Source organism: Hyla sarda, chromosome 2 (genome assembly GCF_029499605.1).
Source record: "Hyla sarda isolate aHylSar1 chromosome 2, aHylSar1.hap1, whole genome shotgun sequence".
Classification (NCBI taxonomy): Eukaryota; Metazoa; Chordata; class Amphibia; order Anura; family Hylidae; genus Hyla; species Hyla sarda.
The window spans coordinates 370,846,601-370,861,448 of NC_079190.1; the positions used below are offsets into that span (position 1 = coordinate 370,846,601).

The 14,848-nt window shown below is 44.1% G+C and overlaps 1 protein-coding gene across 3 annotated transcripts in view; it reads left to right on the forward strand.

The window, feature by feature from the left end:
* Positions 1 to 14,848, forward strand: part of LOC130357970 (myeloperoxidase-like) — a 106,175-nt gene that overhangs the window by 59,924 nt on the left and 31,403 nt on the right. For all 3 annotated transcript variants that reach the window (XM_056560762.1, XM_056560763.1, XM_056560764.1), the window contains one exon: positions 8,901 to 9,216. In XM_056560762.1, coding sequence (XP_056416737.1) covers positions 8,901 to 9,216 — 316 coding nt within the window. The remainder of the gene's footprint in view (positions 1 to 8,900; positions 9,217 to 14,848) is intronic.

Genomic DNA, 14,848 nt, shown 5'->3' on the forward strand with positions numbered 1-14,848 from the left:
AATTATTCAAAATGACATTCAGTAAGTGTGTTAACCCTTTGGGTGTTTCTCAGGAATAGCAGCAAAGTGAAGGAGAGAATTAAAAATCTTCATTTTTTACACTCGCATGTTCTTGTAGACCCAGTTTTTGAATTTTTACAAGGGGTAAAAGGAGAAAAATCCTCTCAAAATTTGTAACCCAATTTCTCTCGAGTAAGGAAATACCTCATATGTGGATGTCAAGTGTTCGGCAGGTGCAGTAGAGGGCTCAGAAGGGAGGGAGCAATAATACATTTTGGAGAGTGAGTTTTTACGAAATGGTTTTTGGGGGGCATGTCACATTTAGGAAACCCCTATGGTGCCAGAACAGCAGAAAACCCCCACATGGCATACCAGTTTGGAAACTACACCCCTCAAGGCATGTAACAAGGGGTCCAGTGAGCCGTAACACCCCACAGGTGTTTGACGACTTTTCGTTAAAGTCGGATGTGTAAATGAAAGAAATAGTTTTTTCACTAAAGTGCAGTTTTTTTCCCAAATTTACAATTTTTACAAGGGGTAATGGGAGAAAATGCCCCCCAAAATTTGTAACCCCATCTCTTCTGAGTATGGAAATACCCCATGTTAGGATGTAAAATGCTTTGTGGGCAAACTACAATGCTCAGAAGAGAAGGAGTCACATTTGGCTTTTGAAAAGCAAATTTTGCTGAAATGTTTTTTTTGGAGCATGTCTCATTAAGGAAGGCCCTATGGTGCCAGAACAGCAAAAAAAAAAACACATGGTATACTATTTTGGAAACTACACCCCTCAAGGAACATAACAAGAGGTACACGGAGCCTTAACACCTCACAGGTATTTGACGACTTTTTGTTAAAGTTGGATGTGTAAATGAAAAAAAAATGTCACTAAAATGCAGTTTTTTCCCCCAAATTTTACATTTTTACAAGGGGTAATAGGAGAAAATTACCCCCAAAATTTGTAACCCCATTTTTTCTGAATATGGAAATAACCCATGTGTGGACGTCAAGTGCTCTGCTGGCGCACTACAATGCTCAGAGGAGAAGGAGCGCCATTGAGCTTTTGGAAAGATAATTTGTTTGGAATGGATGTCAGGGGCCATGTGCGTTTATAAAGCCCCCCATGGTGCCAGAACAGTGGACCCCATTTTGGAAACTACACCCCTTACAGAATGTAATAAGGGGTACAGTGAGCATTTACACCCCACTGGCTTTTTACAGATCACTGTACCCCTTATTAAATTACATGAGGGGTTGTAGTTTCCAAAAGGGGGTCACATGTGGGGGGTTCATTGTTCTGGCACTATGGGGGCTTTTTAAACACACGTGGCCTTCATTTCCGGACAAATTTTCTCTCCAGAATCCCAATGGCGCTCCTTCTCTTCTGAGCATTGTAGTCCGTCCGCAGAGCATTTTACATGCACATATGGGGTATGTTCTTACTCAGAAGAAATGGGGTTACAAATGTTGGGGATCTTTTTTCCTATTTTCCCTTCTGAAAATGATAAATTTAGGGTAACACCAGCATTTTAGTGAAAAAAAAATGTTTTCTTCATTTCCCCATCCAAGTTTAATGAAAATTCGTCAAACACCTGTGGGATGTTAAGGCTCACTATACCCCTTGTTACATTCAGTGAGGGGTCTAGTTTCTAAAATGGGGTCACATGTGGGTATTTCTTTTTTTGCGTTTATGTCAGAAGCGCTGTAAAATCAGCCACCCCTGTGTAAATCACCAATTTAGGCCTCAAATGTACATAGTGAGCTCTCACTCCTGAGCTTTGCACCCGCAGAGCATATTACGCCCACATAAGGGGTATTTCCATACTCAGGAGAAATGGTGTTACAAATTTTGGGGGCCTTTTTTTCCTTTTACCGCTTGTGAAAATAAAAAGTATGGGGCAACACCAGCATGTTAGTGTAAATTTATTTTAAATTTTTTTACACTAACAGGCTGGTGTAGCCCCCAAATTTTCCTTTTCATAAGGAGTAAAAGGAAAAAAAGCCCCACAAAATTTGTAGTGCAATTTCTCCCGAGTACGGAAATACCCCATATGTGGCCCTAAATTGTTTCCTTGAAATGCGACAGGGCTCTGAAGTGAAAGAGCACCATGCGCATTTGAGGACTAAATTTGGGATTGCATTTGGGTGGACGTAGGGGTATTCTATGCAAGTGATTCCCAAACAGGGTTCCTCCAGCTGTTTCTAAACTCCCAGCATGCCTGGACAGTCAGTGGCTGTCCGGAAATGGTGGGAATTGTTGTTTTGCAAGAGCTGGAGGCTCTGTTTTGGAAACACTGCCGCACAATACATTTTTCATTTTTATTGGGGGGGGGACAGTGTGAGGGGGTGTATATGTTGTGTTTTACACTTCATTATGTGCTAGTGTAGTGTAGTGTTTTTAGGGTACATTCACACAGGCAGAGGTTTACAGTGAGTTTCCCGCTAGGAATTTTTCTGCAGCAGAAAATTTTCCACAGCTCAAATTTGAAGCAGGAAACTCACTATAAACCTGCCTGTGTGAATGTACCCTGTACATTCGCATGGGGGGGGGGGGGGGCAAACCTCCAGCTGTTGCAAAACTACAACTTCCAGCATGTACTGACAGACTGTGCATGCTGGGGGCACACTGGTTGGAAAATCTTCAGTTAGGTTCTGTTTCCTAACTCAGTATTTTCCAACCAGTGTGCCTCCAGCTGTTGAAAAGCTACAACTCCCAGCATGTACGGTCTATCAGTTCATGCTGGGAGTTGTAGTTTGCCACAGATGGAGGCACACTGGTTGCGAAACACTGAGTTAGGTAACAAACTTCGCAACCAGTGTGCCTTCAGCTGTTGCAAAAACTACAACTCTCAGCATGCAGTGACAACTGAAGGGCATGCTGGGACTTTTAGTTATGCAACAGCTGGAGGCATACTACTAACACTCCCAGCATGCCCTTTGGCTATTCGTGCATGCTGGGGGTTGTAGTTATGCAACAGCTGGAGGCACACTGGTTGCAAAACACTGAGAGTTTGATACTTAACTCAGTGTTTCCCAATCAGTGTGCCTTCACCTGTTGCAAAACTACAACTCCCAGCATGCCCAGACAGCGGAAGGACATGTTGGGAGTTGTAGTTTTGGAACATCTGGAGGGCCACAGTTTGGAGACCACTGTGCAGTGGTGTCCAAACTGTAGTCCTCCAGATGTTGCAAAACTTCAACTCCAAGCATGCCCAGACTTTCCAGGCATGCTGGGAGTTGTAGTTCTGCAACATCTGAAGGGACAGATGTTACAGAACTACAACTCCCAGCATGTCTGGAATGTCTGGGCATGCTGAGATTTGTAGTTTTGCAACATTTGGAGGGCTACAGCTTGGGCACCACTATATAGTGGTCTCCAAACTGTGGCCCTACAGATGTTGCAAAACTACAACTCTCAGCATGCCCAGGCAGCTAAAGGCTGTCTGGGCATGCTGGGAGTTGTAGTTTGGTAACCCCTAGAAGGCAGCAGTAAAGATCGCTTTACGGCGATCTTTACTGCTACCTTCACAGCCTCCGTCGCTTCCTTACCTCTTATCCCGCCGCCGCTGATCACCCGCTGATCCCGCCGATGGTCACAGATCCCCCGGTACCCGCCGCCATCTTCTCCCCCTGCTCTACCCAACATCCAGGGGTGGGCAGAGTGGGGATTTCCATGGTAATCCCCCTGCCCCCTCCTGCCATTGGTCAGTTGTCATAACTGACTACTGGCAGGGGATAGGAGCGAGGTGGCAGCTGTCACCTCGCGTCCTATCCCTTAGGATGATCGGGGCTGTCTCTGACAGCTCTGATTATCCCTATTTTCTGGGCTATCGGGTCACCAGAGACCCAATCAGCCCGGAACCCCACAAGTCATTGTCATTAGTCAGGCACTAACTGACAAACTAATGACAACGATCAGCACCAGGGGACCATTCTGATTGGTCCCCTGCTGCATAGTGTCAATGGTCAGCTGTCCAGAACAGCTGCAATGATGTTTCTATCACCATGCAAACGTACATGGTGATAGAAAATGTATTGGACGTTTATGAACGTCCATTTGCGTTAAGTCACAGGAAAAATGAACGTTCATAAACGTCCATTTGCGGGAAGGGGTTAAACAACACAATGGGAGAGATTTATCAAAGGATTAAGACTGTTTTTTTTCCCCATCTAAATTTATCACACAGAAAGCCGCAGTCTATATATGCGCGACTTTTTTGCAACATTTGCTTTAGAGGATTTTTAGATCGTGATGCATTCTAGTCTATTTTAGATGGAAAACTGCATTGGTGCTGAATTTATCAAAAGCGACTTTTCAGCAACAAGTCGCATCGGCTGAAAGTACACCGAAATGTCAGACCATGCTGCAGGTTTAAATACAGTCTAAAGCATAGATCAAGTAGTCCACGCGCAGAATTTATCAAGAGCCGTGCAAACTTTGATAAATTAGGCGCACAATAGACCGGCCTAATGCTCTGGAGTTTGGTCTATATAGACAACTTTGATAAATCTCCCCCCATGTAACTCCAAGTCAATCACACTTCTGTGAAATCACACTGTCCACTCAGGAAGCAACAATGATTGAAAATCAATTTCACATGCTGTAGTGCAAATGGAACAGACAACAGGTGGAAATTATAGGCAATTAACAAGACACCCCCAATAAAGGAGTGGTTCTGCAGGTCGTGACCACAGACCACTTCTCAGTTCCTATGCTTCCTGGCTGATGTTTTGTTCACTTTTTAATGCTGGCGGTGCTTTCACTCTAGTGGTAGCATGAGACTGAGTCTACAACCCACACAAGTGGCTCAGGTAGTGCAGCTCATCCAGGATGGCACATCAATGGGAGCTGTGGCAAGAAGGTTTGCTGTGTTGGTCAGCGTAGTGTCCAGAGCATGGAGGTGCTACCAGGAGACAGGACAGTACATCAGGAGATGTGGATGAGGCTGTAGGAGGGCAACAACCCAGCAGCAGAACCGCTACCTCCGCCTTTGTGCAAGGAGGAGCAGGAGGAGCACTGCCAGAGCCCTGCAAAATGACCTCCAGCAGGCCACAAATGTGCATGTGTCCACTCAAATGGTCAGAAACAGACTCCATGAGGGTGGTATGAGGGCCCAATGTCCACACATGGGGGTTGTGCTTACAGCCTAACACCGTGCAGGACGTGGCTGGAGTGTTTCAGCAGTTCCTGCAAGAGGAAGGCATTGATGCTATGGACTGGCCCGCCCATTCCCCAGACCAGAATCCGATTGAGCAAATCTGGGACATCATATATCGCTCCATCTCTGTTGCAACAGAGACTGTCCAGGAGTTGGCGGATGCTTTAGTCCAGATCTGGGAGGACATCCCTCAGGAGACCATCCGCCACCTCATCAGGAGCATGCCCAGGCATTGTAGGGAGGTCATACGGGCACGTGGAGGCCACACACACTATTGGGCCTCATTTTGACTTGTTTTAAGAACATTACATCAAAGTTGAATTAGCCTGTAGTGTGGTTTTCCACTTTGATTTTGAGTGTGACTCCATATCCAGACCTCCATGGGTTGATAAATTTGATTTCCATTGATAATTTTTGTGTGATTTTGCTGTCAGCACATTCAACTATGTAAAGATGAAAGTATTTCATACGATTAGTTCATTCATTCAGATCTAGTATGTGTTATCTTAGTGTACCCTCTATTTTTTGAGCAGTGCATGCAGGTTAATAGCCAGTAGTTAAAGCAGTAGCCAAAGTTTCACTAATTCTTTTTTTTTTTATTATTATTTTTTTTTTTTACATTTACTTTTTTTTCTATTTAGGTGTGGCAGACATTTGTGCAAAAGCCTTTACAGGAAATGCAGCCACATTTGTTGTCAATTTTGAATTAATTGTTCGCCATCTAGTAGCAAAAGCTCCACTTTGTTACTTATAGAACCTGCCTCAAATACACACTCCTCAATGTCCGATACCAGCAAATGCAGCAAGTAACAAATAGATATACACATACAACAATAACTCGTTTCCCTAAAAACATATACACACAAGGCATGTGAAAAAAAACAAATGGTGTGGGAACATCAAATTCATCAATATATACACCAAAATGGATGCCTATACCATAAACCATTTAGACAGCTTTCTTTGTCTAACTTTGTCGCATGCTGGCCCCGTGCAAAATTTCTGCAACATTTAATTTAGAACATTTAAATTTTATTTCAATTAAGTGTTCTTATTTAAAACACATTGTGCAGTGGTTACTGATTTATTGTGAAGTTCCGCAAAAAACGTAGCACAAATGTCACACAAAACAGATTTTAAAGTTATCACAGGGCAGGTCAACCCTGCCCTATAGAACTATCAAAATGGCTCTATGTAAGAAAATGCATTAAAGAGTACCTGTCACTTAATAAACTTTTCCAAACAAACTAATGGTGGATGGAGGACACGTTTTGATCAAAAAGTGTGCTATGAGCCTCCATTTTTTGACCAAGTGTGCTGCTGAAACTTTTTTTTTTGTATACTCTGTATTTGCCAGGGCAGCGTGCACCCGTGTATTAGGTAGTTGTGCTGGTTATGTTTCTTTTTGTTTTTGCTGTGCAATTTAGGAGGAGGGTCACCCTCTCTAGCCGTGCACCCCTCCCCTTTTTCTTAGGAGGTTTTAAATTGATAGTGGATCCAGCATGTCACCCAGTCAGAGGCCATATGCCCAGCAGAGGTGAGTGAAATGAGTTTTAGGGTCCCATCCGAAATGAGGCCACCTACGAATGGTGGATGGGGGACACGTTTTGGTCAAAAAGTGCGCTGAGTCTCCATTTTTTGACCAATAGTGCTGCTGCAACCTTCTTTTCTGTATACTTTGTATTTACAACAGCAGTGTGCACCGGTGTATTAGGAAGTTGTGCTTGCTATGTTTCTTTTTGTTTCTTAACAAACTCAGGCTATGTTCTTTAACTACTCCTAACACCCCTCCCACCCTTAAAAAAATTCAGAGCTTTAAAAAGCTGTGTATCTTACTTTTCTTCTTGCTCATATAGTAAAATCTTCCAGCAGAAGAAAGTGGGCATTTCCCAGCAGGTGTGACATCACTGAACCTGCTGGGGGACCACTTTCGCCCTCACATTGTAGCAGTGCTGTGATGAATAGAAGACCTCAAATTCTGTGCAGCATATTTCAATGTGTATCTTTCATTGAGGCTCTGTTCTGCTTTTAGTCTGTGCAGCTGGTTTCAGTGAGGCTCTATGCAGCTTTCGGTGAGGCTCTTTGCAACTGTCAATCAATCTCAGTGCAGAGAAACACTTCCTGAGTTTGGACTTTTGCCATTACAAGCAGGAGACCAAAATCTGAGATTTTGACCAGATGGAATGTGTTCTGGCAAAGAAGGGAGACCCCTAGTGGCCAGAAGTATGCAGCCAAAAAACTAACATATAATGTTTTGTTTTGTTTTTTTATTTATTTTTATTTATGGAAGCCAATTATAAAAGTTATTTATTTGGCATGAGGAATCAAATAAATAAAATAATTACAAATCCTGTTTAATGACAGTGCCCATGTTTAATGACATGATACGGGAACCACACAGAATGGTGCAGGTGTACCAGCGCCGACTGTATGGCCAGGTGGCGGGCCGTGAAGCGACCTGTATCTTCTGGATCTCGCCCTAAGGTTCGGTTAGAGTGAAGGCCGAGGTGCAAAAGTGCCCTGGGAGTGGTGACCCCAGGGTGCCTGAACTCACTTGGGAGTAGCAACCCCACTTGACTGATGGCAAGCAGCACCCACCTTTTCTCTTACTCTTCTAAGCACTCACCTCTAGCATTCCGGCATTCTGGCTGTTGATCTGCAGAGGAATTTTTATACATCCAGCCGGATGTCCGGGCAGTATCACACTGTGCACATCCACTTATTTATTTTATATGTTTTGTCACTGTGCTCATGTTTGTGTTCTTTTTATGTACACTAGGATTTGGTACGGGTGCGGTGGCCTTTCTGGGTGTCCCTCCTGCTGGTCTAGGGGTGGTTATCAGGTTCCTCACCTCCCTGCCATGCCCCCGGTTTTACAGGTTCTTCTGTGGCAAATTGGTTAACACCTAGTTGTTCGCCAGGAACACTTTTCGGTCCCTGAGTAGCTTTTTCGAAAGGGGACATCGTACCTGGAACCTTGCAGGTGCCTTTTGGCCCAGAGGTGAAGGGTTTGGTTTGTTGGGGGGCCTCTCTCCTGTTGTAGAAGGGCTTGCGATGGATCGCATCCTTGTGCATGGTTTCTAGTGTGAACACTTGCACTTTTTACTTGCACTTCGGTGATTTGAGAGCATGTCCCTGGGCATAAAAAAAATTAAAAATCCGTCCGAGTGAACATACGGTAAGGGTGTATTTACATGTACAGTATCCCATTCTGCACAATCCTGCAGTTTCTGAGCCAGAAGTTAGAAGTGAATTCAATGGGAATAGGAAATATAAAGGAGGAACTTATACATCTCCTTCCTACTGGATCCACTTCTGACTTTGGTTCAAAAACTGCAGTGACAGTTTTCCAACAAAAGAAAAAGGCCAGAAAGGCTGTGTGGAAACTTAGCCTTAAATGTCACACTTTATGTTAATACAGTACTAAGATATAGCTACTGATTATTACTAAAAGGACAAACTTCACATAACATTGTGTATCACATTTAACGGGGGTATCCCAGAAAAATAATGTGTGTATTTCAAAAGTATGTGTGAAAATAAATATTTCATCCAAAGCAATTGATTAAAAATCTGTTAATCAATTGTCAGTGGTGGTGACTCTGATTTCCTCCTGATTTCTTGTCCACCCACTGGACACACAAATTCCACTACAGGCCACCACATCAGCCGTGTATTTTCACTGGACAACCCCCATTAAGTCTTGAATCTGGTAACATTGGACATATTTTTTGTGTGTTTTAGATTCCATTAAATGATTCTCGATATGTTAATGGCGCTGAGTGCATCCCAATGTTTCGCTCAGCCCCAGCGTGCGGTTTGGTAACTCCAGTTCGTGAACAGATCAACGTCCTGACGGCATTTGTTGATGGCAGCCAAGTGTATGGTAGTGAACTCAAAGTAGCCACTGCGCTTCGCAACAACACAAACCAACTCGGTCTGTTGGCAGTAAATCAGAATTTCATGGATAATAGTTTGCCATTCCTGCCTTTTGGTGAAGATCCAAATGATTTGTGTGTACAGACCAACCAGATATTAGGACTTCCCTGTTTCCTGGCAGGTGAGTTTACCAGGTCCTTTATGTGTTTAACTGAATTAAATATCTAACCATCTGTTATTAAACCCCTGGGTTAATGTCGAATCCCTTATTGACTACAATACTTATTTTATTGGTGGGGAAGGAACAGCACATCACTGGCCTACTGTGCCAAATACTGTGGGAGCTCAGCTGTTGCATGGCAGCAATGCTCCTGCTCTAACTACCAGGAGCAGAGAAACACACTGTCTTTGTAGTTTAACTCCTTGGATGCCATGGGCAAATTTGATCTGCAGCATCTAAGTGGTTTCTGAGCATCTGTCCCCCAATTTGCACCTGGGTGAATTGATCAATGGGATGCAGATAGATTTCCCTGATGGCAAGGAGCCTACTGAAGGATCCCAGGCAAGTATTTATATACATAAAGTATTCAGGCTGTTTAAGGAAAGCATTAAAAACATATATCCGAATGGACTAAAAGTATAAAAACAGCCTCAGTTCATGGGACTGTCAGCAATTCAGTAAACCGCACGCTTAAGAAGCAGGCTACAGAGTTGCTGTTTTTTTTTTAAGTATATCTTGCCCTCCTGCTAACTTTGTAGTTACACTTTAAAGGGGTTCTCCGGTGCTTACACATCTTATAAGATATAAGATGCCTGATCGCGGGAGTCCCGCCGCTGGGGACGCCCGTGATCTTGCACGCGGCACCCCGTTTGTAATCAGTCCCTGGAGCGTGTGATAGCTGTCACGCCCCCTCCTGTAGGCTTGCATTGAGGGGCGGAACGTGACATCACACGGGGCGGAGGCGTGATGTCACATGCCGCCGGCCCGGTGGTCGCCCGTAATCAGACCCGGAGCGAACACGCTCCGGGGACTGATTACAAACGGGGTGCCGCGTGCAAGATCACGGGCGTCCCCAGCGGCGGGACTCCCGCGATCAGGCATCTTATCCCCTATCCTTTGGATAGGGGATAAGATGTGTAAGCACCGGAGAACCCCTTTAAAGGGTTAATCCAGTGGGGAAAAAAATGTGTTAAATCAACTGGTGCCAAAAAGTTAAACAGACTTGTAAATTACTTCTATTTAAAAATGTTAATCCTTCCAGTACTCATACAACTTTCTTTAGAGCATACAGCAGCTGATAAGTCTTTCCAGTCTGACCACAGTGCTCCCTGCTGACATCTCTGTCCATGTCAGTAACTGTCCAGAGGAGGAGAGGGTTGCTCTGGGGATTTGCTCCTACTCTGGACAGTTACTGGCAAAGAGGTGTCAACAGTGAGCACTCTGGTCAGACAGAAAAGAACAACTCAACTTTCTCTGGAGCATACAGCAGTTGATAATTACTGGAAGGATTAAAATGTTTTATAGACATAATTTATGTGGTGAGGGTGTGATATGGGCAGATGGAATTACCTTAGGGGCAGATGGCATTAACCCCTTGTGTTCATGACGCTAGGGCGTGGTTTATGACTCCGATGCCAAGTTACAGAACAATGGCAGATTTACTAAGTCAGACAGATGTAACAGTCTATACAGCTTGGCTAGCCAACGGAGGTGATCAGTGATTTAAGAGACCTTAGGGCTTGCTGGGGCTTATAGTGGACTTGGACAATTTGAATGCAGGCCACACTGACTTGAGAAGGGATGACTTAGACTGACTTGACTATGACTGACTTCACCCCTTCTGTATCTTACCAGGCTTTGACTTGACCTGTGGGGCAATGGACTTGAGAATCTGTGGCTGCTTGACTGACTTTAAACCTCCTCTGGACTCCAGACACACACCTAGGACTTGACCTCACTGTTCCTCAGCAAAGACTAAGAGAGCTAGCTCCACCCAGGGCTTATATGGGGAAGACTAGGAGGAGTCCCATAGGTCACCCTTAGGTCACATGGTCACTGATACCTCACTGGTTTACAATCACATGAAAATAGGTTAATCACATGTCAACTACAGTGACCCCTCGACCTACGATGGCCCCGACATATGATCAAATCGACATATGATGGCCTCTCAGAGACCATCGCATGTCGATGTCAACATCGACATACGATGCTTTTTTATGTCGGGGCAATCGCATTAAGTGCTATCCGGCAGCGCAAAATGCTTAAGCTGCTGCCGGATAGCAGCTTAATGTTCCCTGTGTGGTGCAGTAAGTATTACTTACCCCTCCACGATGCTCCAGGGTGCCCTTAGGGTCCAGCGCTGGTCTTCCGGTGTCTTCTCGGCCCTCTCCGATGACGTCAATACGCTGCTGAGCACGTCATCCACTAGGAATGGCGTACGCAGCGGCGTAATAACGTCGCTACGCAGGCCCAGTAAGGCCTTGCGTAAGACAGCAGAAGACCGGAGATGACCAGGAGAGCCCAGCGGAGGCCCGGGGTCACCATGGCGAGCGGCGGGGACACCATCGGGAGCGGCGGGGACACCATCGCGAGTGGCGGAGACAGGTGATTACAGCTTTCTATACTTTACATTGCACAAATCCCTCAACATACGATGGATTCGACAAACGATGGCTCGTTTGGAACGAATTACCATCGTTTGTTGAGGGACCACTGTATTCTTAAAGCTATAACACATTACAGGTATATTACAGGAGATAACACACATACAAATGAATATGCAAGGGGAACAGATCCAGGGGGGCCCAGGGGACACTGTAGGGAGGCTGCCTGACAGGGCAGCAAGGGTACAGGGGTGCAACTCCTGTACTGGGCCACCAAATTTACAAATCTGTTTAAATTTTCTAGCGCAAGTTGATTTAAAGGGGTACTCCTGTGGAAAACTTTTTATTTTAAAATCAACTGGTGCCAGAAAGTTAAACAGATTTGTAAATTACTTCTATTAAAAAATCTTAATCTTTCTAGTACTTTTTAGGGTCTGTATACTGCAGAGGAAATGGTTTTCATTTTGGAACACAGTGCTCTCTGCTGACATCATGACCACAGTGCTCTCTGCTGACATATCTGTCCATTTTAGGAACTGTCCAGAGCAGCATATTTTTGCTATGGGGATTTTCTCCTACTCTGGACAGTTCCTAAAATGGACAGAGATGTCAGCAGAGAGCACTGTGGTCATGATGTCAGCAGAGAGCACTGTGTTCCAAAATGAAAACCATTTCCTCTGCAGTATTCAGCAGCTAATAAGTACTGGAAGGATTAAGATTATTTAATAGAAGTAATTTACAAATCTGTTTAACTTTCTGGTACCACTTGATTTAAAAAAATAAAAAAAAAGTTTTCCACAGGAGTACCCCATCAAAAAAATAAAATAAAAAATCCGACCCTTTAGCTGCTGTATCCTCCACAGGAAGTTCCTGTCTTTTTGAATTTCTTTTCCGTCTGACCACAGTGCTCTCTGGTTTTCAGTGCTCTTTGGTGACACCTCTGTTCATGTCAGGAACTGTCCAGAGCAGGAGCAAATCCCCATAGCAAATCTATTCTACGATGGACAGTTCCTAGCATGGACAGAGGTGTCAGCAGAGAGCACTGTGGTCAGTCAAAATAGAAATTCAAAAAGTAAAGATCTTCATGTGGAGCATACAGCAGCTGATAAGTACTGGAAGGATTAATATGTTTAAATATAATTAATTTACAAATCTGTTTAAATTTCTGGCACCACTTGATTTTACAAAAAATTGTTTTTCAACAGAGTACCCCTAAGAATAGCTGCCTCAGTTTGCCAGATGTTTTCTCTGTCAGAGCAATTGTCTTAAACGTGTTTAAAGGAAATCTGTCATCAGTGTCATCTGCACTAACCTGTTGGTACAGACAGGAAGTGCAGGTGACACTGATGACACCAATGCTCACCTGGTCCCTTTCTGTGCCCCGGCTGCCCTGCTTGATATCTTTAGCCCCAGGCCCGACTTGGAGCATGGGTGGACCTTAGTGACATCACCGCTGCTGCAGTGGGACCCAGTAGAGAACAGCAGAGGTGACGTCCTTAAGCTCCATCCATGCTCTAAGTTAGGCCCGTAGCTGAAGATACCAAAAAGGACAGTCAGAGAACCACAGGACAGGACCAGGTAAGTATGGTTGTCATCAATGTCACCTGTACTACCTGTCTGTACCGACAGGTTAGTGCAGATGACACTAATGACAAATTTCCTTTACGGTGACGATGGGTGATACTATGAAATATGTACCAAAGCTGTGCCTCAATCATTAATTACCTACAGAAATCTTCCTTACTGGCATGTCTTAACACCATCTACAGGGTGGGCCATTTATATGGATACACCTTAATAAAATGGGAATGGTTGGTGATATTAACTTCCTGTTTGTGGCACATTAGTATATGTGAGGGAGGAAACTTTTCAAGATGGGTAGTAACCATGGTGGCCATTTTGAAGTCGGCCATTTTGAATCCAACTTTTGTTTTTTCAATAGGAAGAGGGTCATGTGACACATCAAACTTATTGCAAATTTCACAAGAAAAACAATGATGTGCTTTGTTTTAACGTAACTTTATTCTTTCATGAGTTATTTACAAGTTTCTGACCACTCATAAAATGCGTTCAATGTGCTGCCCATTGTGTTGGATTGTCAATGCAACCCTCTTCTCCCACTCTTCACACACTGATAGCAACACCGCAGGAAAAATTCTAGCACAGGCTTTCAGCATCCATAATTTCAGGTGCTGCACATCTCGTATCTTCACAGCATAGGCAATTGCCTTCAGATGACCCCAAAGATAAAAGTCTAAGGGGGTCAGATCGGGAGACCTGGGGGGGCCATTCAACTGGCCCACAACGACCAATCCACTTTCCAGGAAACTGTTAATCTAGGAATGCTCGGACCTAACACCCATAATGTGGTGGTGCACCATCTTGCTGGAAAAAACTTCAGCACGTGCCAGGTCCAAGCATTCCTAGATGAACAGTTTCCTGGAAAGTGGATTGGTCGTTGTGGGCCAGTTGAATGGCCCCCAAGGTCTCCCGATCTGACCCCCTTAGACTTTTATCTTTGGGGTCATCTGAAGGCAATTGTCTATGCTGTGAAGATACGAGATGTGCAGCACCTGAAACTACAGATACTGGAAGCCTGTGCTAGCATTTCTCCTGCGGTGTTGCTATCAGTGTGTGAAGGGTGGGAGAAGAGGGTTGCATTGACAATCCAACACAATGGGCAGCACATTGAACACATTTTATAAGTGGTCAGAAACTTGTAAATAACACATGAAAGAATAAAGTTATGTTAAAATACAGAACATCATTGTTTTTCTTGTGAAATTCCCAATAAGTTTGATGTGTCACATGACCCTCTTCCTATTGAAAAAACTAAAATTGGATTCAAAATGGCCAACTTGAAAATGGCCGCCATGGCACCCATCTTGAAAAGTTTCCCCCCTCACATATACTAATGTGCCACAAACAGGAAGTTAATATCACCAACCATTCCCATTTTTTTAAGGTGTATCCATATAAATGGCCCACCCTGTATATCAAGGTCCAGTGGTGCAATTGAGTGTTTTCCCATTCTCACGTGTGGCAGCTTGGCTGAGTAGCACTGTTTCAGAAAATCAAAGAAAAACTTTTTTCTCAGTCCCACGTACCAAATTTAAAGGAGCTATCAAGGGAAAACAGAGCTAGAGTATAATTTCTTCCAAAAACACAACACACTTGTGTAGTGGTATTATACTTGTCTACCGTTA